General features: G+C 42.7%; 1 protein-coding gene across 2 annotated transcripts in view; it reads right to left on the bottom strand.

The window, feature by feature from the left end:
- Positions 1-22,292, bottom strand: part of Prkci (protein kinase C iota) — a 61,451-nt gene that overhangs the window by 16,975 nt on the left and 22,184 nt on the right. For both annotated transcript variants that reach the window (XM_076573938.1, XM_076573939.1), the window contains exons 2-8: positions 18,629-18,750; positions 10,297-10,386; positions 8,903-8,953; positions 6,154-6,239; positions 4,686-4,826; positions 3,559-3,613; positions 2,213-2,271 (exon numbers count right to left, since the gene is read on the bottom strand). In XM_076573938.1, coding sequence (XP_076430053.1) covers positions 2,213-2,271; positions 3,559-3,613; positions 4,686-4,826; positions 6,154-6,239; positions 8,903-8,953; positions 10,297-10,386; positions 18,629-18,750 — 604 coding nt within the window. The remainder of the gene's footprint in view (positions 1-2,212; positions 2,272-3,558; positions 3,614-4,685; positions 4,827-6,153; positions 6,240-8,902; positions 8,954-10,296; positions 10,387-18,628; positions 18,751-22,292) is intronic.

The raw sequence follows: 22,292 nt of genomic DNA, 5'->3' as shown, positions 1-22,292 counted from the left end.
GGGCCACTTGCCATGTCATATTTATATATAAGATTGTTTCCTCCTAACTTATCAAAATAATTCCAACTGAAAGGGAAAACTGGAGTGGGACAGATAAACCGAAATGATAAAATAACTGAAATACTGCTCTGTGTAACATGCATCTATTTTACATGAAGGAAGTCAGAGACACGAACACTGTATGAGGCTGTTTCTACAGCGGGAACAAGAGCAAATCGAGGCAAAGCTATGTGAGGGGCACAGACAACGGCTACTTTAGCAGAGGGGGAGGGGGACTGCCAGTGAGCAGAAGCTTCAAGACAGGCTCTGCAGTGAGGGGGGATCTTCCTTTGGAGAGGCCACCACACAGTGCTCACTGTGTGGAAACTTCATCTAGCTATGTCTCGTCGTCTGTCACTTAAAAGGCATAACAACCAAAGCAGTAATAATGATGACAACGATAAAATGCCAACGACCGTTTCTAAAAGGAACAAAAAGGAGTCCACGAGCACCGAAGAGCAGATTAATACAGGTCCAGAAGAACAGAGGACTCATTCTTTATTACTAGGGTGTTCTTACTTTGTCTGACTCATTCAGTCTATGAACAAAACAAGGAAGATGTGGTCACAGTGGCAGGTGGGTTATAAATGTTAACAACCTTAGTAATGTAGAAGTAAATATATAGCCTTAAAAAACAAAACTGAAAGAATAAGGTAGATAAAACAGAGTGCAGACATGGGTGCAGCTGGGCTGGACAGGGCAGTGAACACATCTGGAAGGGAGAGAAAGAAGGATCCTCAGATATGCAAGGAGTTCCAGGACAGCCTGGGCTACATGAGAACTTGACTCCAAAGAACAGAAGAAAACAAACAAAAGGTACCTGACTAAATCAGAGCAAGACTCTAAGATGTCATATTAAAAACATGGGATGGCCGGGCGTCGGTGGCGCACGCCTTTAATCCCAGTACTCGGGAGGCAGAGCCAGGCGAATCTCTGTGAGTTCAAGGCCAGCCTGGGCTACGGCGCAAAGCTACACAGAGAAACCCTGTCTCGAAAAACCAAAAAAAAAAAAAAAAAAAAAAAAACATGGGATGAACAGATGCACTTCAGAACTCTGCCAGAGTAAAGCGAGTGAGTGACAAGATCATCCACTCCTGTTCAGTTACTTTAACTGGGTAGTGCTTATGGGAGGGGACTTTGCTACCATGTTCTGTCTGCCACTTCTGTTTCAAATTTCCGTAATAAAACGTTGGAAGATTAAACAAGAAAAGCCTAAAATAACATACCCATCAAACACTAGAAAGAGAAAAGAAAAAAGGCAAGGACTGATCTTCCATGGCCAGAAATACACACGTTTGAAAAACAGAGATTTAGGTACTATTCACACAACTGGAAGAGGCTAAAAGGGGCTGTCTCCAAGACAACACATGGAGCAGGTAAGACATGAAGTTCTTTTTTACCAAAAGCTTTTCTAAAACTACTTATTGTTTTAATTAATTTCTGTTTTAGAACAAACTTCGGCTGGAGAAACAGCAGCTCAGCAGTTAAGAGCACTTGACGCTATTACAGCGGATCTGAGTTCAGCCCCCACCCAGGCGCTCACAGCAGCCTGGAACTGCTCCTCCAATGACTTGACACACCCTTCTGGCATCCATGACCACCTGCACATCTGTGGCATTTTCTTACACAGATACACATAAAAATAACTATTAAGTAAATTTTAAGTATTACAGGAAGGGTTTGCCACCCAGACCTAGCACCCGAAGTTGGATCCCCACAAGCCATACCCAGGTGGAAGGAGGAGAGTATCAACTCCAGAGTTGTCTTGACCCCCAATGCACATGGCAGCACGCCATCCTATTTCTATACACCACACACACAACAGTAACAATTATATTTTAAATGACAATTAAAACATTTAACCATTTATACTTTAAGCAAAATGCAAGTGTCTACATTGTGTTTCAAATAATATTTTCAAGTACTAAATGCTATTCCTGTATAATTTTTGCTTATCTATCTAAAGTGAAAATAAATTTTCAAATTATTTCATAATTAAAATTACTTAATTAAGCAATTAAATCAAAATAATACTGTAAACTCATTAAATGTCTTCCTTGTATTTTACTGTTACAATATAATATGTAATCAAGTCAAAGTATTATAGTCCTAAAAGATTATGTCTTTCTAAAAAGCTCAGTGATGCTGTACACAGTAGGACAAATTATCTTACCTCCTTTTCTTCACCAACTTGGTCCAAACTTTCATGACTTGAAGGATTATATGGAATTACTAAAAATTCAAAACCAAATATTAAAAAAGAAAAATAACCAACAATGAATTTGATAAACATTTTTCTTTTCATGTTTTTTTCTTAGTTTTACATATGAGTAAGTAATTAATTAAAGCTTAACATTTGTCCCAATTTATCTATTAAGAGCAGTGAAGGGGGCTGGAGAGACGGCTCAGCAGTTAGGAGCACTGGCTGCTCTTCTGGAGGCCCTGAGTTCAATTCCCAGCACCCACATGGTGGCTCACAACCATCTATCGTAGGATCTGATGCCCTCTTGTGACATAAAGTCATATATGCAGACACAGCACTCATACATAAAATAAGTAAGTTAATCTTTAAAAAGTATGGTAAAGAAAGATCACTTTTTAAAACACAAGAGTGGTGAAGGCAGAGAGGAAGCGCCACTTGGCAGTCAACTCCTGCTTTTTTCCTCTTCATTGTGAGTAATTTGTCTTCTACAGAGGACTATAAATTCTACTACAATGCTTTAGTACCCCAAGACGGAGACGGCAGGCCTGGGGTTTATATCCCATCTCATCTCAAGAATGCCTGACTATCACAGAGATGAAGAGATGACCAGGTCAGGGCTTCTGCTCCTCAGAGCTGATGGGAGTCGGGAAGTAAGAGCCCTCAGCCCAGACTTTCCAAGCTTCTTTTAGGACCAAGCGACCAGTCTGACCTTCCAGAAAATGCTTTTAGCTTCAGAATTCCCCAAATACACGCTTAGGACTTGTTCCTGTGTGACACTTAACTCACGCCCATGGTCAGTTTGCTATGCTGTGCCTCGACATTTCCAGAATAAGGATCTGAATAGAACAAAGTTGCTTCCACAGTCAACACAGCTCCAAATTCAGTTTTGTACTTTCTCACTGTGGAAAAGAAACTTCTGAGGATTTAGAGATCCTCAGAAGAATTTGTTTGAACTAAGAAAGTCAACTGTTAATTTACACAGTTGTTTTTTCAAATGCTAAATATGTATATTAAAATATTGTGACAAGTTTTACTATCACAAAATATGCTTAGGTACATTATGTTTTTAAACTTAGGCTTAAAAAAAAAGTTACCACAGTGGAAAGGAGGGTCCTGGGGTCAGAGGGCTTAAGGTGGGGGACATGTGGGAGAAAACCGGGAAGGGGAAGTAGCAAAAGTTTTACTTGAAAATGCTATAAGAAAACCTAATACTCTATATGATAATTCAAAAAATAAAAAAAGAAATGAAGTCTAATATGAGAAATTACACTTAAAAAAGCACCCCAAAGCAGTCTCCAACTGCTACTCACCCTTACCTGTCTGTGCATGGTCTGGATGCATGGATGACTGGTCCATTGGCATCATTGGTTCCTACAAACATTTCCAAAGACACAGTAATTTAGAGATTCCTTTTAAATCCTCAAACCTCTATAAATCCAGAAATGACAGTATTTCAATGAGACGTATCATACTAAAACTTAAATGTGAAAAACTTAAGTGCTGTGAATTACATTATTATAATACATAGCTATATAAAGCCGCACAATACTCCTATGAATCACATAATAACACAGTTTACAGAATAAAAGAAGAAAACTATCTACTGTGATCCCACTTCTACATTACCTGTTCTCCCCGAGCTCCCTCTGAAACCTAGGAACAATCTCCCAAGTTACTCTCTGACCTCTAGATGCTGTGGCACATATGCATCACAGCTGCATGAAAGAACACTCACACGCACAATAACAACGAAGAAAACAGGTAACGAAGGGGACTAGAGAGACCGCTCAGCAATGCCTCAGCTCAGTGCCCAGCAGCCACACTGGGCAGCTCACAACACTTGGAACTCCAGCTCCAAGGGATCTGACACCCTCTTCTGGCCTCCAAGGACAGAGCACACACAACAAATGCTCAAATAAACACATACACATAAATAAAAACATGTATGAAAAAGATGACCAAATCATATTGTTCAGTGAGAAAAATTACTTAGAAAGGGATGGACATCAATGACATCACTTTACTAAAAGTATGTAAAAAAGAGACACACTCAAAGTAATAAACAAAATTATTAAATACTTTAAATGACTAAAAAGCAATTGTTTCTCCTACAATAAAATTCTAAGGAGAAAAACAGGTGGGAGAAAGGAGGAACCAGGAATTTAAAAAGTATAGAAGAAACATCAATCAAGAACACTTTGAATCCTGATTCAGAATGAAAAATTCTAACTTTTATCAGACAACTAAAAACGTGAATACTGCCTGGATGACATTTGATATTGGCTATTTCAAGACTTCCAAGGTGTACGTATCTTAAGTGGAATGTAAAGAACTCCTACACATTGTATTTCCCAAGATGTGGCTCTATAATACCTTCCTGCTTTAACCCTGTTAAATGAAGCATGCTACACACATACATAACAAACAAAACCCGATGCCTTACCGGTGGCAAAGAATGCCGCCCACACTCAATTGTGACAAGCTTGTGGCACTTCTTATGAACCAAAAGTTTGCAATTGATGCACTTGTATCCTTGTCGTCCAAGTCCCCAGATTCTGTCTGTGCAGATGGCACAGTGAGCACGCTGCAAAGAGGAAGTTCAAGAACTTTTATCACAGCCAGGCAGTGGTGGTGCAGCATACCTTTAAATCCCAGCAATCAGGATGCAAAGGCAAGTGGATGGCTGGAGTTCCAGGCCAGCCTGGTCTACAGAGTAAGTTCCAGGACAGCCAGAGGTATACAACCTGTCTCAAAATACAAACAAACAAATAAAAATCAAACCAAAAAAAAACAAAAACAAACAAACAAACAAAAAAAAAAACATAGTTATTTCCCAACAGCTTGCTCATTATGCCTTCAACCTCAGCATTCATAAGGCAGAGGCATACTGATCTGTAAGTTCAAAGCCAGCCTGGTCTACATAGTGCCAGGCCAGTAAAGGCTACATAGTGAGACTCTGTCTCAAAAAAGCAAAACAGGGCAAAATCAAATGAAACAAAATTTTCTCACATGATTTTTCTTCAAAGGCTTCTACTGAAGATCAGTGGGGGGAAAAATGAAAAACAGAAGACAGTAGCTTTCAGAGATATGAATATCTTCACAAAAATTTCACAGTAATGAACACAGGAAAAATGGCTAATAAACCACATAGCCTTCCAGACTATGCAGAGGGCAAACCCTGCTTTCCTAGAGAACTCAGTGCCCAAAGCCTTGGTAATGCCAGGGTCACTGGCAATAAGAGTTTGGGGATCTTGTACATTCATTTCTATTGATGAATTCAGGAAATAATATTAATTGTAGAAATGAAATCCATAAAAGTACAGTTAACAGAAGAAGTTAAACCAGGCACTCCCACACTCAGGCAGACAAAAGGGACTGCCATGGGTTCTTGGCCAACTGTAGCAACACGGTTAGAACCTGTGTCGAAAAAGGCAACATCAACAAACTGCCTGCTCGCAAACTCCAGCTTTGTACTTACTGGCTGAAACATCTAAGACAAGACTTAACTTCATTTTTCTTATCTATAAAATGGAAATACCGTACCTGTTTCACAGGGCTGTTGTAAGGATTTAGTGCGTCAGCACAGGGAAAGCACTCAGGAAACTGCCTCGTACACAGTAAAGCTAGCCAAGTGTTTGCTACTATTACTGCTTTCTAAATAGTGAATTAAAGGGCTTTCACAATAAACTCTGATCATCTCTGCCTTCTTTGAATTATACTTAAACATAATTTCCTTTAACTCTAAAAATTCATGTTTTTCAGGCCGCCGCAGACCCGAGGCCTTCCTGCTTGCTTGCCTCCCTTAGGAGACTCAAGACTTAATTAATAACAAACCATCTTTCTCTCACAGGAAGGAAAAAACAAATACAAATAGATGTCTCAGAGCATTAGAATCCAACAAAATAAGTTACCCTGTTGAACCGTTTGGCTTGAAAAGTGTGGCCATTTGCACAATAAAGCTTTCTCCACCGGCGGGCCCCTCTTCGGTAAATGGATTCTGAAGAGAGATTCAAAGTTTAAAGAGAGTAAGTCTGAATAAAAGCTACTTAACTACACCTGACTTTTCCGTATTTATTGCTGGAAAAAATACAGTTACACACACTAGAAACTGAAACTGTAACATGGGTTCACTAAAGGACTAGCTAGAAACACACACCAGGGGCACCAATTGGAATAATTAGTACTGCTTTATTTTAAAGAGATTTTCCCCTAACATCTGAAAAAAACTGAAGCTCTTGGATAAGCTAAAGAAGTAAATACTTGTATCCTTTGCCTGCTTTACAAGCTACCACTTACTCTTTTGTTAAATGTTTATATATATATATATATATATATATATATATGGGATCAGATGCTCTCTACTTCTCAGGCATCTGCACCGATATGAACACGCACAATTAAAAATAAAATAAAATATTGCTATTTTTCCTTATGGCATTACATCAAAGAGGCATACAAATGTCAGAATGACAGTGCTCACTCCAAGGAGTAACTGTGCATCTCTTCTTCACTGTAAAGGTGCATTTTACTTCATGGAAGTTGTTTGTAAGTGATATTTCATAGAACTCCATCGACAACAAACTTTTAACCTTTTCCGTTTGTTTTTGGTATAATACTGGATGTTGAACCCAGGATCTCACACATGTTGCATAAGCATTCTACCACACAGCTAGACCGAGGTCTAGCACTTCAAAAGTTTTATATATCTATTATCCTTTTTAATTTTTTAAACATTTATTAGAGTTTTGTGTGCATGTATGTATGCATACCATGTGTGTGCCTAGTCCTCTGGAGGCGTGACAGGGGAGCTGGATCTCCTGGAACTGGAGTTAGAGATGGTTGTTGGCCACCATATGAGTGCTGGAAACCAAACCCAGATCCTCTTGAAGAGCAGCAAGGGCTCTGAACCTTTGAGCCACGTCTCCAGCTCCTAGAAACACTTGTTCTTCTTTTTTTGAAACAGGGTTCTCTGTGTTAATAGTCCTAGTTGTCCTGGAACTCCCTTAAACCAGGCTGGCCTCAAACTCACAGAGATCCTCCTGCCCCTGCCTCCTGAGTGCTGGGATTAAAGGCATGCGCCATCACTATTCCTAAAACACATCGGAAGACATTCTAAATAATCAAACCTAATCCATTTGTAATTTTGGCTCTCCATCACTATGACATGCACTGTGTAGTAATCTCTGGAGTCTACTAGGCCCTGAGATGTCTACTGGTGATATTCCTCACTGGTACTGACTAGTATGGAACATTTCTAAACTACTTTAAAGCAGAAGGAGCACTGACTTCACTATTTCAAGTTAAGATAGAAAGTACCAGCCACCATGCTCTTAGCAGTCTTTTTTCTGCTTGCAGAGCTGGGGACACAGTGTGCCAGGGCCTTTCCCTGCAATGGAAGAAGCCCTGCCGCGTGCCTCCTGACCCTAACACAGGGGCTTCTGCCTGTGTCTACACTCTCTGGAGAGACCACAGTCATGGTTATCCATTTCCTCTATACTCTAGTTCAATTTTTACTTTCCTGGGGAAAGGTGGTGTCAGACTTCCACCACTAATTTTAAAAGGTAAATGAGCATGCGGTGTATGGGAAGCCTAGAAACGGCATTTTACCCGGAGAGCGTGTTGCCATAACCTACAATGGAGCTCTGCACAGGGTGTGCTACAGTGTCAACTCTTCCACCATTCTGGCTCTAGGCAGAGAAGACAGCCCTCTCCCCAGCAGCCTGCAAAGACAGGCAGCATGGCGCTAACTCTGGTACCGCCAGCTGACTACAAACCCGCGTCCTCACTACCACCTCCTGCTCGCCATTCCTTCTCCCCCATCTTCCTGTGTAACACATGACATCATTCTAACTTTACAACTCTTTGTTTTCTCTGTCCACTAAAGGGCATTAAGTCACAACACTAGAAGCTTAGACTTGGAAATTTCACATAAGTCAAAGTAAAACATTCACTACTTCTTTGCTCCTGAAGTCATGGATACGTGCAGAAACCATAAATGAAAATGAGATTCTATAACAATTCCTAAGAATGTGACATCTACAAAGCTGTCTAGAAGTCAAGTGTCAAGGCAATCATTCTCACATTATATGGTAAGCACAAGAATACAAACAAATGAATGAAACAAGTGGGTTATTAGATTCAGAAGTCATGCATATGTGTACACACAAACAAGTACAGAGGTAAACAGAAAATGCTAAGTACTGTTAAATCTGGGCAAGTGATATGTAGGTATCTTTTTTCAAAGATGTTTCAAAATTTCCACAGATTTGAAAATATCCAAAATTAAAAACCATGAAGCCATATGACTTAATTGTCCTTTTATATGCACAAGAGATAATTATGTAAGATGCAGCTAGATGAATTCCATTTGGCAAAAGCAGAGCTCAGGCAGCTGCTAATATGTTCTAAATTAGACTGAGGAAACAGAATGAATCAAACAAATTAAAAGTTCATCTCTTAAGGGAAGCATGGTGCCACACACCTTTAATCCCAGCACTCGGGAGGCAGAGGCAGGTGGATCTGAGTGGAGGCCAGCCTGGGCTACACAGCGAGTTCCAAGATGGCCAGAGACCTTGTCTAGAAAACAAACAAAACAACAAGTTCTGTTTCTTTTCATTTTGAGTAACTCTTTCAAATGTACAGAGTACTAAAAACACTCACTGTCTTCTCCTGGGCAAGGCATTCCAGGACGTTCTGGTACACAAGGAAATACTGAAACAAAATTCATTAAAATTAATTAATAGCATAATCACAAAATACTAATTAAACAGAATTAAAATTGATCCAAAATTCAAAGTGACTTGTGATTCCCAAGACAGAAAGGATTTTGTCACATGGCCCAAACTAGTCTACTGAAGGCACTCACTTTTGCCAAGCCTGTATGCAAAGCAACTTCCTGTGGAAACAAGTATGTCTACAGGGTAGCATACTGGAAGCCTGGTTTACTAATTCTAGTCCCTGTGAATAATTATCTTTTCTTCTTCGGGTCCTTAAAGAAATTAACTACTACTTTTTAAAGTGCCTGTTGTAAGCCGGGCGGTGGTGGCGCACGCCTTTAATCCCAGCACTCGGGAGGCAGAGCCAGGCGGATGTCTGTGAGTTCGAGGCCAGCCTGGGCTACCAAGTGAGCTCCAGGAAAGGCGCAAAGCTACGCAGAGAAACCCTGTCTCGAAAAACCAAAAAAAAAAAAAAAAAAAAATAAAGTGCCTGTTGTAGAGAACTTAGCTACAACAAAGAACTAAATGACAAAAACCAGAGTTTTTAAAAGATGTGTACTCAATTTAGGAATGAATGAATAAATATCAGAAACAGTACCCAAACTCCCAAAATATTAGCTTATATTCCAGGCTATACGTTTATAAACATACCAAACAAAGCATGTTTATAATGAGGAACATCGTGTTCACTGACTGTACTTTGGTGAATTAGGGCCACAACTGAGTAAGAGCACCTGGAACAGGAAACAGTTTACCAAGCCCAGGACTCTGCTAGGCAAGTCCTCTACAACTGAATTAACTCCCACTCTCTCTCTCTCTCTCTCTCTCTCTCTCTCTCTCTCTCTCTCTCTCCCTCCCTCCCTCCCTCCCTCCCTCCCTCCCTCCCTCACTCTCTCACCCTTTTTTAAAGGCATGATCTCACTATGTAGCTCAGACTGCCCTGGAACACAAGATCCTCCTGCCTCTGCCTCCCAAGTTGTAGGGTAACAGGCAGCTGCTAACTGCCTGCCTGAATAACTGATTGTTTCTCTAACATTTTGTACTAGGAAAAGGTGGTCCTTGCCCCGCCCCAACCACACACCCACACACACTCTCTCAAGCTGTGCAGGGATGAAACAACGGGAGATGAGGAGATCACACTTTAATATCCTGGAAGACTATGCACAGAGAATGCATTTCTCCTAGACTATAAAAGCAGAATCATCTTAGCCGCTCTAGCACAGGAAAAAGAGACTGGAGGACAACTACCTAAGGAAGAGGGCACACATGATAATGACACCCACGCTGTCTTTAGTCACGTTTATGCTGCAGCTTTGGAGAGTCAACAATGGCTCTTACCATGGATCAAGAGTTCAGAATCCTTGTTCAGCTCATAAAGCCGGAAAGCTTCTTCTAATTCCAACTGAGAAGACACTGTACACGGATCCCCTAAAAACACAAAAGTACAGCTCAACCTTCACCCTGAGTACGATAACTGTAAGCACACTCTATAAATAATCATGGAGGGGTATTTACAGGGACAGATGTTTAGACACTTCCTTAGACATTCCACTCTCTCAAGTAGATGACATCACATCCATTTCTAGTTGTACAGAACGAAACACGGGGCCCAGACACCACATTTCACACATTTTCTAACCAGGTTCTGCACACAGGCGCACGCACAGGCACGTGCACACACGCACGCACACACACACCAGCAAACCCACTCTGACGACCTTCAGGTTGGCACAGCTCACTTGGATGGGTATGGTTAACAGCCAGGCTGCTGCCTCCTCCTTGTCCCCAGTATTGTGGATGGAGCCCAGGACCAGGCCTGGCAAGCACTCTAACTCCGAAGTATAGAGCCAGCCCCACCCACGTTTTATTGTTTGGGGATGGGGTCTCCGTAAATTACTCAGGCTGGCCTCAAACACACAATTCTCCTGCCTCAGTCTCCCAAGTTCTGGGACACAGGCCTACATCATCAGGCCTGTTTACTCAAGAGAGGAGTAAAGGCAGCTCCACTGCTCACTATGCATGGCTGGAATCTCTCTCCTCAGAGTGACTTTGTCACAGATTTCTTTCACATCGCAACCTTGCTCAACTAAGTCTCAGGAAGGAAACCACTAAAGCACTCCGGACTAAGTCCCGCTTGAGCCACCTAAACATTTTTCTAAGATTCGTTCATCTGATAAGTGTTTTGCTTGCATATATGAAAGTGTGCCACCGTGTGATGTGGCAGTCAGTAGAAAGGGGTCAGATCCCCTGGGACTGGAGTTCCAGACAGCTGTCCACTGCCTTGTGGGTGCAGGGACTTGTGGGTGATCTCTGCAAGATCAGCCAGTGCCCTGGACGACCGAGCCATCTCTCCAGCCCCTGCTTTCTCTTTCCTTTTTTCTATAAAACATCTTTTACTCTTTGAGAATTACACACATCTAAACAATGCATCCTGACCACGTGCGCTCCAAGTCCCCTTCCCCCAAGGAGCCTCGATGCTTCCCTCCGTTCTTCCCAGGCACTCCAACATGTCTCTCCTTTCATGACTCTCTTTGCTAGGCGCCCTCTGAGACTGCCTGCTGGAATGATGTCTGGTCTTGCTGACTTGCTCTTGTGTATATAATCACAGCTGCGATGAGTTCATGGGTACAAAGGCCATGTCACAGCCCAAAGACGGCATTCCACAGTGCTCCTCCCATCCTGCACCGCTTACGCTCTTTGCGCCCCTATTCTGAGATGTCCCTCCTCTGACATGTCCCCTGAGCCTTTGGTGAGAAGGACGTTACAATGTCCTACTTAGGGCAGACACCAGCTTGAGCTACTCTTAAATGGAAGTGCTGAATTTCAGTAACCCACATGGACGACAAGGAAATACTTCTCCTGACTACCCAGCCAAAGCGCTGAGTCACCCTGCAAGTCAAGAGGTGGCACATAACAGGACACTGACATTCCTCAATGAACAAGGCACTTAGAGCCAAGCTGGGGCCCGAACTGGGTCCACCTTACTAGTCCAGTGCTCCCTCCTCCATCTGTCTAACCTTCAGTCACATGCTGCGGAGAACCCAGCTTACCATCTGGGAGAGGAATATGAGGTCATTTCCTTTCTACGCTATCTCAAAGAAAACAGTGTCTCCTCCATTCTTTCCTCAGCTCGGCTGCTGAGGCCTTGCTCCCTTTTATCTTCTCTGGACATGTGTAACGTTGGCCCTGATTACTCAGAGCCGTGAAAAGTAAGACTCCAACTCACTGAGCTGTAAGGAAGGTAGTGAGTGTCACACAGCAACAGATAACCAAACCGGAAACTGGACAAAAGGAAGAGGAATTACATGGCCTTCTCCATCTGCTGACAGGCAGAAGATGGCAGTCACGGCCTGTTGGTGAGGCCTGAGAGCAGAGGAAATGACTTGGGAAGTGGACACACGAGTGTGGCAACACTGTCCCTGAGGGGAATCCAGAGAACAGACCTAAAGGAACATGGCTGCAAACAGACAGAACGACTAGGTAGGAGGCCTCAGATGGTTTCTTTTTAAAAATAATTTATTATTTTTACTTTATGCACCTTAGTGCTTTGCCTACATGTATGTCTCTGTGTGAGGGTGTCCGATGCTCTGGAACTGAAGTTATGGACAGTTGTGAGCTGCCATGTGGATGCTGGGACTTGAACCCAGGTCCTCTGAAGAGCAGTCAGGTGCCCTCAACTGCTAAGCCATCTCCCAAAATGGCTTCTTTCAACATCCTATGTAGATATGGGTACAGAGAAATGTCAAGAATGAACTTTAGGTAAAAAAGTATCTAAAAGACATTTCCCTGCCAAGCCTTGCTTGGTTTAAAAATAAAGCTGCCCCTCCCTTCCACTTCTACCTATAAGTCATAAAAATAAGAAACACTCTCAGGGCAAAGATCGGATGCACGGAGCCCCAAGACTTCCTAATAAACTCTGTCTGTGGGGCTGGGCATGTGCATCTGCAGTGCAGCTGTCACAGAGGCTGGAGTTACGGGCAGTCATAAACTGCCCCCGTGGGTGCCGAACTTGGCCCTCTACAGAAGCAGTATTTACTCTTAACTGCTTAGCCATCTTGCCAGCCCGACATCAGGGTCTTAGGTAAGCATAAGAGCCTCTCAAACCTCATGTACATGGGATCTTGTCTAGAAGAGATTCTTGTGGGTATGTCTATTACCTAACGGAACAGTTATAACTTGACTCATTGCTGTGGGATAATGCTTTTTTTTTTTTTTTTGGTTTTTCGAGACAGGGTTTCTCTGTGTAGCTTTGCGCCTTTCCTGGAACTCACTTGGTAGCCCAGGCTGGCCTCGAACTCACAGAGATCCGCCTGCCTCTGCCTCCCGAGTGCTGGGATTAAAGGCGTGCGCCACCATGCCCGGCGGGATAATGCTTTTATATGCTGGTTTAATAAAACACTGATTGGCCAGTAGCCAGGCAGGAAGTATAGGCAGGATAAGCAGACAAGGAGAATTCTGGGAAAAGGAAGGCTGAGGCAGGAGACACCAGCCCACCGTCCAGGGAGCAGCACACAGGTAAAGCCACGAAAAATGTGGCAACATATAGATCTACAGAAATGGGCTGAGTTTAAGTGTAAGAGCTAGTCAGTAGTAAGCCTGAGCTAATTAATAAATATAATTAATATAAGCCTTTGTGTGTTTACTTGGGTCTGGGCAGCTGCGGGACCAGGCGGGCCACAGGAAAACTTTTAGCTACAAATGGCGCCCACACATGGTGGCAAGAGTTTCTACCTAAAACCTGAGAAAGCTTTAAAAAAAAAAAAAAGATTATAAAACGGAGCTAAAAACAGCTTCCTAGTTGTATCTCTCTGGCAAGCTGTGAGCCACAGTATGGCAGGTTCACAGCGGCGTGTGGGCTTGAGTGCAGTGTAGTGGATTTCTGCAGTGGTACACAGTGGCATCTCCAAGCCTCACAGTGCACTGCATCATGACAGATTTAGCTTTTGCTAGTACAGAAAAAAAAAAAAAGGTTTCTGGGCTACATGCTGCTGGGTGGAAACACAGACCCACTGTGTCACATGGTCGGCAGTGAGCCTGGTTCCCAGAGCTGGTGTTAAACATAGTTCCCCCATGTTGCGAAGCTGAGGAGGGCAGAGCCAGCAGCCAAAGCTGCCATTTCAGTCCCAGTAATATTGCAGTTTAAAGCAATAGATTCACAGTGAAACAGATTCAGATGAAATAAACCTCTAAACAGTCTACAATATATATAAAAATATATGTAGACTTGGAAGAGAGAGGAAAAAGAATATAGACAGTTATATAAAGAAATAGAAAGTTTTAAAAAATAAAGTCTTTAAAGAGAAAGTAAAAGCATTATAAAAAAAAATAAGCCACGTAAAGATAGATATCAAACAGAGATTCTGGATTATGTTATCTTTGGGAATTTTAACTGCTGAACGCTGGTCCTACATAATCCATATTGCTCTCAGCATATGTCTTCCAGGATCCTACTAGGAGGCCTATTTAACCCTGCTCACAGCGCATTCAATGCTTCGAGCTGCAGAAACATGAAGCAGGGATTCAACTGGCACTGGCAAGGCTGAACCAGAGGTTGAAGCCACAACTCAAGGAGTTTTGGGGATACTGGATTTTGAATGTATTAGCTGCTTCCTGCAGTGAATTTCTTATGTGTGTTATTACAGCTTTCCCAATTGATTCTTTTCCCAAGAACTTCTAACAGTGTGGTTGATCATTTATTAGGCACGATTCCCCCTACAAGTTTGGGGCCTATGGATGACATCCCTTTGACTATGTTTGAAAACAGTCACACAAAGACCCTTTCCCCACACTCAGGCCTTTGTTCCTCTTACTCTAGCATAGAGTCTGCTTTTCTGTAATTGTTTTCATTAGCAGACATCTGGCCAGGGCCATCTCCAGACAAAAGAATTTCATCTGAGATACTTCTCAAACATCCAAGGACAGACTGCTGATAGATGAGCACTAGCATGCCCTGAACTCACCTCTCCAACAGGTAAGAGAAACTAACCTCACTAACCTTAAATCCTTACTTTCACCCGGGCTTATTAACACAAGGCCCTAACTTAAGTGATTTACTGCTTGCAATTACTGGGATGGTGATTGGCCCTCTGCTAGTTACTGATATAGGTAAATATTCCCATTGACTCGCTGTAAGCCACAAAAAATATAGAAAGTAGGATTTCAGCTGATTATGGCAAAGCTAATACCTGGAAGAAGCCAAGGGCCTTCCTGAGGTCAAGCTGAGGCTCAAGGAGCCTTGGTGATATTTGGCTTTTGATCATCAGTCGTTTCCTGCTATGAATTTCTTGTGTGCTATTGTAGCTTTTCCAGCATTATTTGGGCACCATTTCCCCTCTACTAAAGGAATATTGAGATAACCTGCGCTGACAGCTATGCTCAGCCAGAACCCCAGTTCAAGCCTCCCTATAATTATCATCATTGGCAGTATCCGGCCAGGTCCATGCCCAGACAAGTCCATGACTCTGTACTCTCTAAGAACAGACTTAAGCATCCAGACTACTCATTTGAGAAGGCCTAGCGGATATGCCAATTAAGCTTAACTTCCTGCTTTCCAAAATCTTACCTCTAGTTCCAGATCTCCCTTTAACTATCACCAGAGGCATCCAGCTGTACACAAGTTGCCTCGTGACCAAGCACACTTTCTCCCACCCTGCAGAAAAAAACCAGCAGATAGCCTGGACAGATAGGAGCCACAGGAAAAGAGAAGACAGTTTTATTTTCTCCCATTGACCTAGCAACTAATAGATTCTTAACATTAAATGTGATCTACCAATCACATTTAAGATTATAGTTGTGTACATAAGATCCCTCTTCTTAGATAATACCCGAATTTAGCCTTTAGTTAATTCATTAGTCATTTCCCTTTTGGGTTGCCAATGATAATTAACAATTACTGCCCCTCTATGTGATTCTTATCACCCCTCCATTCGACCCTGGAAGCCTGGTGGTCATTGCCTGAGGAAAATTCTTACCTACCTTTATGACCCCGTAGAATTCAATCCTGGTGACCTTGCTCAACCAGGGGATTGCTATTGCTTGGGTTTATAACTAAACTACTGAGAGACTTGGGAAGGAATGTGGAGAATTTAGAGACGAAGAATGGAGAGGAATAAGGAGGATTTTGACCACAGAGAACATGTGGATGAGATGGAAAATGAGGACGAGTCAGATGGGGAAGTACTAGCTGGGTAAGAACAAGATGAGAAGGACCAAGATTTAAGGCAGAATCAAGACAAGAGAATTAAGATAGAACTTAGAGGGAGCAGTGGATAAATATAGAGAGAAATCAGGCAAGAAAGGAGGTAGGCATGAGAACAGAACTGAAGCTGGGTAAACAGGAATGTTATCCCAGAGGAATTAAAGTAAGTGGACGATAGAGCTCGGTGTGCTGAGATTCTATTTCCCAAAAATAGTCCTGACCACTGTCCGAATTCCTCTCTCCTGAGCCCCTGGGATGTATAATATTAAGGCTGGTCCCGATAATATTATACAAGACTGACCCAAAGAGACAACCACCAAGGCCAGGCAATGATAGGTGCCAAGCTTTGTTTCTTGTGCAAATTAAGCTTAAACCCTCCTCTTTTATCCCATAGCCTAGGTGTTATCACTAGATCTAAGGGTTCCCTTTAGCAACTGACTCAGAGTGAAAGTGCTTTTGCAAACCACATGCTACATGCTGTTACCCAGGTTGCCTAGTAACTGAAAATACTTCCCGTCCGGCTGGAAAACAGCGCTGCTGAGATCGCTGAACCGGCGGTGACAAAGGGAAAAGACAGTTTTACTTTACTCGTGCCTTATACTGACATACAGACTCCTCACCTTTCACCTAGTCACTTCTGAGAATACAGTCTGAGCCCATAAATTCCTCCTTAGATCCCCTAATTGATTTTAGCCCTTAGCTGACCCTACCAGAGAACGTCCATTAGTCACTCCTGCTTTGGGTTGTAAATGAAAGCTGACAATTACTGCTCTATGTGTGGATCTTACCACCTCTCTCTATGACCCTGAAAACTTGAAGCCTCACATTGCATTGCCAAAGAATTACTGCCTGTAAGTGTATATAACTGGTACCCGGTGACACTTGTAGAACTGATTTAGAAGAATAAAGTGAATGGACTGAAAGAGCTCCGTGTGTGCATATTCTTTTTTTTCTTTTTCTTTTCTTTTTTTTTTTTTTGGTTTTTCGAGACAGGGTTTCTCTGTGTAGCTTTGTGCCTGACCTGGAACTCGCTTTGTAGACCAGGCTGGTCTTGAACTCACATAGATCGGCCTGCCTCTGCCTCCCAAGTGCTGGGATTAAAGGCGTGCGCCACCACTGCCTGGCTTCTTTCAGTATTCTTAAGATTAGATTCTCAGCTGGTTGTAGAGTTCTTCCATGGACCCTGGGGCTGGACCTCAATAGCTCTTGTTAATTCAAATGTAACTTTTCTAGTCCAAAACCCCAAAGTCTTCTAAAATTCTTCAAAGAATAGGTCTTGTCTGTCACAGCAACAGTCCCATTCTTAGAGGACCTGGGTTCCCAGTAACCACATGGCTAACAGCTGTCTGTAACTCCAGTTCCATAGGACCCAACACCCTCTTCTGGCCTGTTCAGACACTGTATGCACATGGTGCATAGAGATACACGTAAGCAAAACACGTATACACATTAAACACACACTCACACACAGACACAAAGAAAAAACATAACACTGCAACTCATAATCATATATATTGTCAGTTAAAAATAAAAAATTTAAAAGCTATGCAGAGAACTAAAAATAAAGTAAAATAAAATCCTATCTGTCATTCCCTGGCCCGTGCAAGAGTATGTGGCAATGATGGTTACAAAATTACTAGCCACCTAAAATATTTTGCTACTGAGGCCTGATAGCTCACATTAGGAGACCAAAGAAGGGGGTCACTGAAAGTTTCCTGTCAGCCAGAGCCACATAACAAAACCTGCCTTATTTAAAAAAAAAAAAAAAAAAAAAAAAAAGCCCATTAGGGGCTGGAGAAGCGGCTCAGCAGTTAGAAGCACTTGTGGTTCTTGCAGAAGTTTAGTTCCCAACACCCACACGACAGACCACAACCTTCTGTAACCAGTTCCTCCAGGGGATCTGATACCCTCTTCTGGTCTCCTTAGGCACCAGGTACACTTGTAGGCAGTAGATGGTGAGAAGCCTTAATTCAATGTCTTCAAACTGAGGAAGCCGCCCATTCTATCATTCTATCAGCCCTGGTCCTTAAGAGCACTCTGACTAACACACATGCCCAACTGTGATGAGCCTCTGAGTTTGAGGACAGGCAATGTCCATCCTCAAGACAGTTCACAAGGCTTTGTGAGTACAAGTCACTAACATCACCCTGAAGTAAAATGATCACAATCACTATGACTGCTTCTACAACATTTTCTTTAAGGTATATTCAGTTAATAACAGGTAAGCTATTATATTAAAATATAAACATTTATATTAAAAAACACGACACACTAATGAAACATTTGCCTCCCTCATTTTGAAGAGGGAAAGACAAAGACTGTGTACTTTGATTTAAATCTTGCCTCTTAATCTAAGGACTCAAGCACAGCATTCCATTTCCGCTTTATCTTTCCCTCCTGAATTTCTTAGGGCTCTTACTTCTCTTAAAGCAAAGGCTCACCCAGGCAGCATCCCTTCTCCCAGTCACTCACCTTCCTCATCTATCCATTTCATGGTGAAGGGCTGTTCATTGTCAAAAGAACACATATCTCGAACCTCACTGCAAAGTCCCTCAAAGGAGATGGAAGGCTCAAAGTGTGTTATCATAATGTCTCTGCAAAAGAAAAAGAGTTTTATGCTTTAAAAGTTTTATGTGTAAAGCCATTCTGATCTACATGTGACTGAATACCTGGCTGGTGACAGACTAGTTATTCTGTGTGTACATGAAACATTAAAACGTTAATGAAATAAAGTTACAACCTGAAAAGCACTGGAGTTATGCAAAACCTACCTCAGTGCGCTGCTGTCACGGAGAGAACCACCCTCACTGCTCCAGCACTTCCGGAAGGCCTTCCAACTCCACAGCCACTCTCTAAAGCATGCGCCTTGGATCCATCTAGAATCTGTTTCAAACTCCACCCCCAGATTTTCCTACCCCAGAAAGTCTACCATTCATCCCTCAGCTTGTCCTTCTGTTACCCTGGCTTCCTTAGCCTTGACTTATAAAATAACCCACCATAAATCTGTCAATCATTCTTTGTATCACATGATTTCTACATCTCTTACCTCATCTTCAGCTTTTCCCCAAAGAACATGTTTTCTAAAAATAGCTTTAAAGCAACTTCCTTTAGTATAGGTAACCTTCTTCCCCAATCACTGGAATATATTTTTATTAATGAAAGTGTTAATATAAAGTAGTAAATAATATATACTAATTGTATTAGCACTAGATGAACAATTTAAATAAATCCAGTAAGCAGCTCTTCCCTGTAACTTGACACTTGTTAAGTGTTTTCGAGCAGAGGCCTGGTGTTCCCCTAGGCAGCCCTGGAGAGGTCTCCAGAGCTCTCACCTCTACACAGCAGCAGCTTTCACACAGCACTCTGGGGGGGACCAGTTTGAAGGTTTTTATAAAATTAACGCAGTCCACGTCCTTCCTGCTGTAAATCCAAGTGCAAAGTCTCTCATGCGGTCAAGTTAACGTCCCCAGGCAGGTGGGTGGTCAGACGCCGGCTAGAGTCACCTGGGAAGGGAGCGGCATGAGGACCAGTCTAGCCAGGCTGGTCCGTGGACAGGCTGAGGGATTTCACGGCTGCTGAACTAACCGGGGTGAAGAGAGGAGGTGGGACAGACTGAAACCTGAAGCAGTAAGCTCAAACAACTCTTGCCCTCTAGCTTGCTCCATCTTGGTATTTTACCATAGTAAGTGGACAGAAAACGAGGGCACCAGGGTCTACAGGCCCACAGGAGCTGTCCCGGGCCACCTCCCGAGCTACTTCTCTAACGGGCAAGTAAGCATGTGCTTTTACTCTATCTACTCTCTGTCCCAAGTGGAATACAATCAAACTTGGGGAAGGGAACGCAGAAACATTTCTTCACTATACTCCCAGAGGGCAATGCAGATCAGAGGACAGGATGAACACTTAACTGTCAAAACAGCTCTGACCTCAGAATAGGGAGAGAGAGATTATTCTGGAGCCAAATATGAGTGCACGGCCAGGGGACACAGATTCGAGCTACCCCAAACAACATTTTCATGAAGTTCTCACAGCAACAGAACAAAGGAAATCTTCAATCAAATGCACTTTTCTTTTTTTTCTTTTTTCTTTTTTCTTTTTTTTGGTTTTTCGAGACAGGGTTTCTCTGTGTAGCTTTGCGCCTTTCCTGGAACTCACTTGGTAGTCCAGGCTGGCCTCGAACTCACAGAGATCCGCCTGGCAATGCCTCCCGAGTGCTGGGATTAAAGGCGTGCACCACCACCGCCCGGCCAAATGCACTTTTCAAACACACCGGTGGAGCATCCGAGAGGTGGCTTACAGCAAAGAGGACCATCTCTGCTATCGGCCTGGATGCTAGCTGATGATGTTCTTAGCTTTCTGGATAATGAACATCAATTCAGTTAATACATTCCAAAACGTTTCACCCATGAGACACAAGGATGTTAAGTCAGACACAGAGATGGGCAAGGGAATGGCTATTTAGGGAGCTAAAACAGCCCAAGATAAATTGTTCTTAGGTTCTGGACCTGCAACATCACAACCTCTCCAGTCACAGAAGTTCTCATCGGGTGAACAGGCTTGTAGAAGATTTGGTGGAAGGTACTGTTCTTTCCAAGAACGTTCACTCACACAATAAATAAAAGGAAATGACAATAAACAGGAACTGTGAATAGATATGGGTAGCTGAACACAGAACACAGAGGCTCTTTTTTAATTAACACAGCAGCCACGTGTTATCTGCCAAAAGAAGTGACAGCTACAGTGTTAAGGAGCTACAGCAGTAAGCAGAGACCCAGGCAGAACAGAAATCGAATGGCCCTCAGGACCTGACAGTCTAAGTATTTCACACGCTCTGCCTGTCCCCTGCCATGACTTTTCATAACAATATGCTTCTTGGTGCTCCACCTAGTATTCTGAACACTTAAAGTCTCCTTTGTCTTCAATCCTAAGACACAGGAAGTTATTTCTACTGAAACTTTTTCCTACAGAGGACACCAGGAGAACATGGTCCACACAATCAACAGGCAGGGCTCACAGAGGCTCAGGGACTCTGAAGAGACAAACACGAGCCCTGTGAGGGCTTGAGCTAGGTCCTCTGCACATACCTTACGGCTGTGTAGCTTGGTGTGCTTGTGGGACCCCCAACATGGGAGGGAGTAGGGGTGTCCTTGATGGTTTTGCCTGGCTTGGGACCCCTTTCCTCCTACTGGGTTACCATGTCCAGCCTTGATATGAGGGTTTGTGCCCAGGCTTATTAGGCCATGTTTGGTGGATCTCCTTGGGAGGCCTGATCTTTTTTTTTTTTTTAAGGGAAACAGAGGTGGAGTGGATCTGGGGGAAGGACTGGAGGGAGGAAACTGAAGTTAGAGTGTAAAGTACAAGAGAAGAATAAAAAGTTTAATTTTATTTCATATATTTTGATCATATTCTCCCTTCCCCTCAACTCCTCCTAGATCTGTGCCTTGCTCAGCCATCAGAGAAGCTTCCTCCTGCAACAGATGGGAACAAATAGGGACCCACACAGCCAGACATTAGGCAGAGAGACCTTGGAACACTCAGCTCTAAACGGGATGTCTCCATCAAATCCCTCCCCTCAGAGCACAAGGAACGAGTGTCTCTGCATCTACGCATTTCTCGTGCTTTTTCATATTTGACTTGTTTATCTTATATTTTATTATTATTCTTTAGATGTCTGTTTTCTTTTTCCTTTCTTTTTTTTTTTTCAAAATAGGGTTTCTCTGTGTAGCTTTGGAGCCTGTACTGGAACTCACTCTGTAGACCAGGCTGACCTACAACTCAGAGATCTACCTGCCTCGGCCTCCCGAGTTCTGGGATTAAAGGAGTACGCCACCACTTGGCTAGATGTCTACTTTCTAAGGAGAGACAGAAAGAGTATGGATCTGATGGGAGCTGGGGGCGGGGGGAATGGGAGGAGTGGGAGGAGGGAAAACCATAATCAAAACGTACTGTATGAAAAAAAATCTATTTTCAGAGAAAATAAATAATTTTTTCATATACATTTTAATCATGTTTCCCCTCCCCCAACGCTCGCCAGATCCTCCCCACCTAACTTCACGTTTTCTCTCTCTTTTCAAAACAACAAAATAAAAAGACCAAAAATCAAAACAAAACAAAACATGAAAAACATTAAGATGAA

The sequence above is a fragment of the Peromyscus maniculatus genome, chromosome 6 (assembly GCF_049852395.1).
Source record: "Peromyscus maniculatus bairdii isolate BWxNUB_F1_BW_parent chromosome 6, HU_Pman_BW_mat_3.1, whole genome shotgun sequence".
In the NCBI taxonomy this organism is placed as follows: Eukaryota; Metazoa; Chordata; class Mammalia; order Rodentia; family Cricetidae; genus Peromyscus; species Peromyscus maniculatus.
This window is presented reverse-complemented; position numbering and strand designations above follow the sequence as displayed.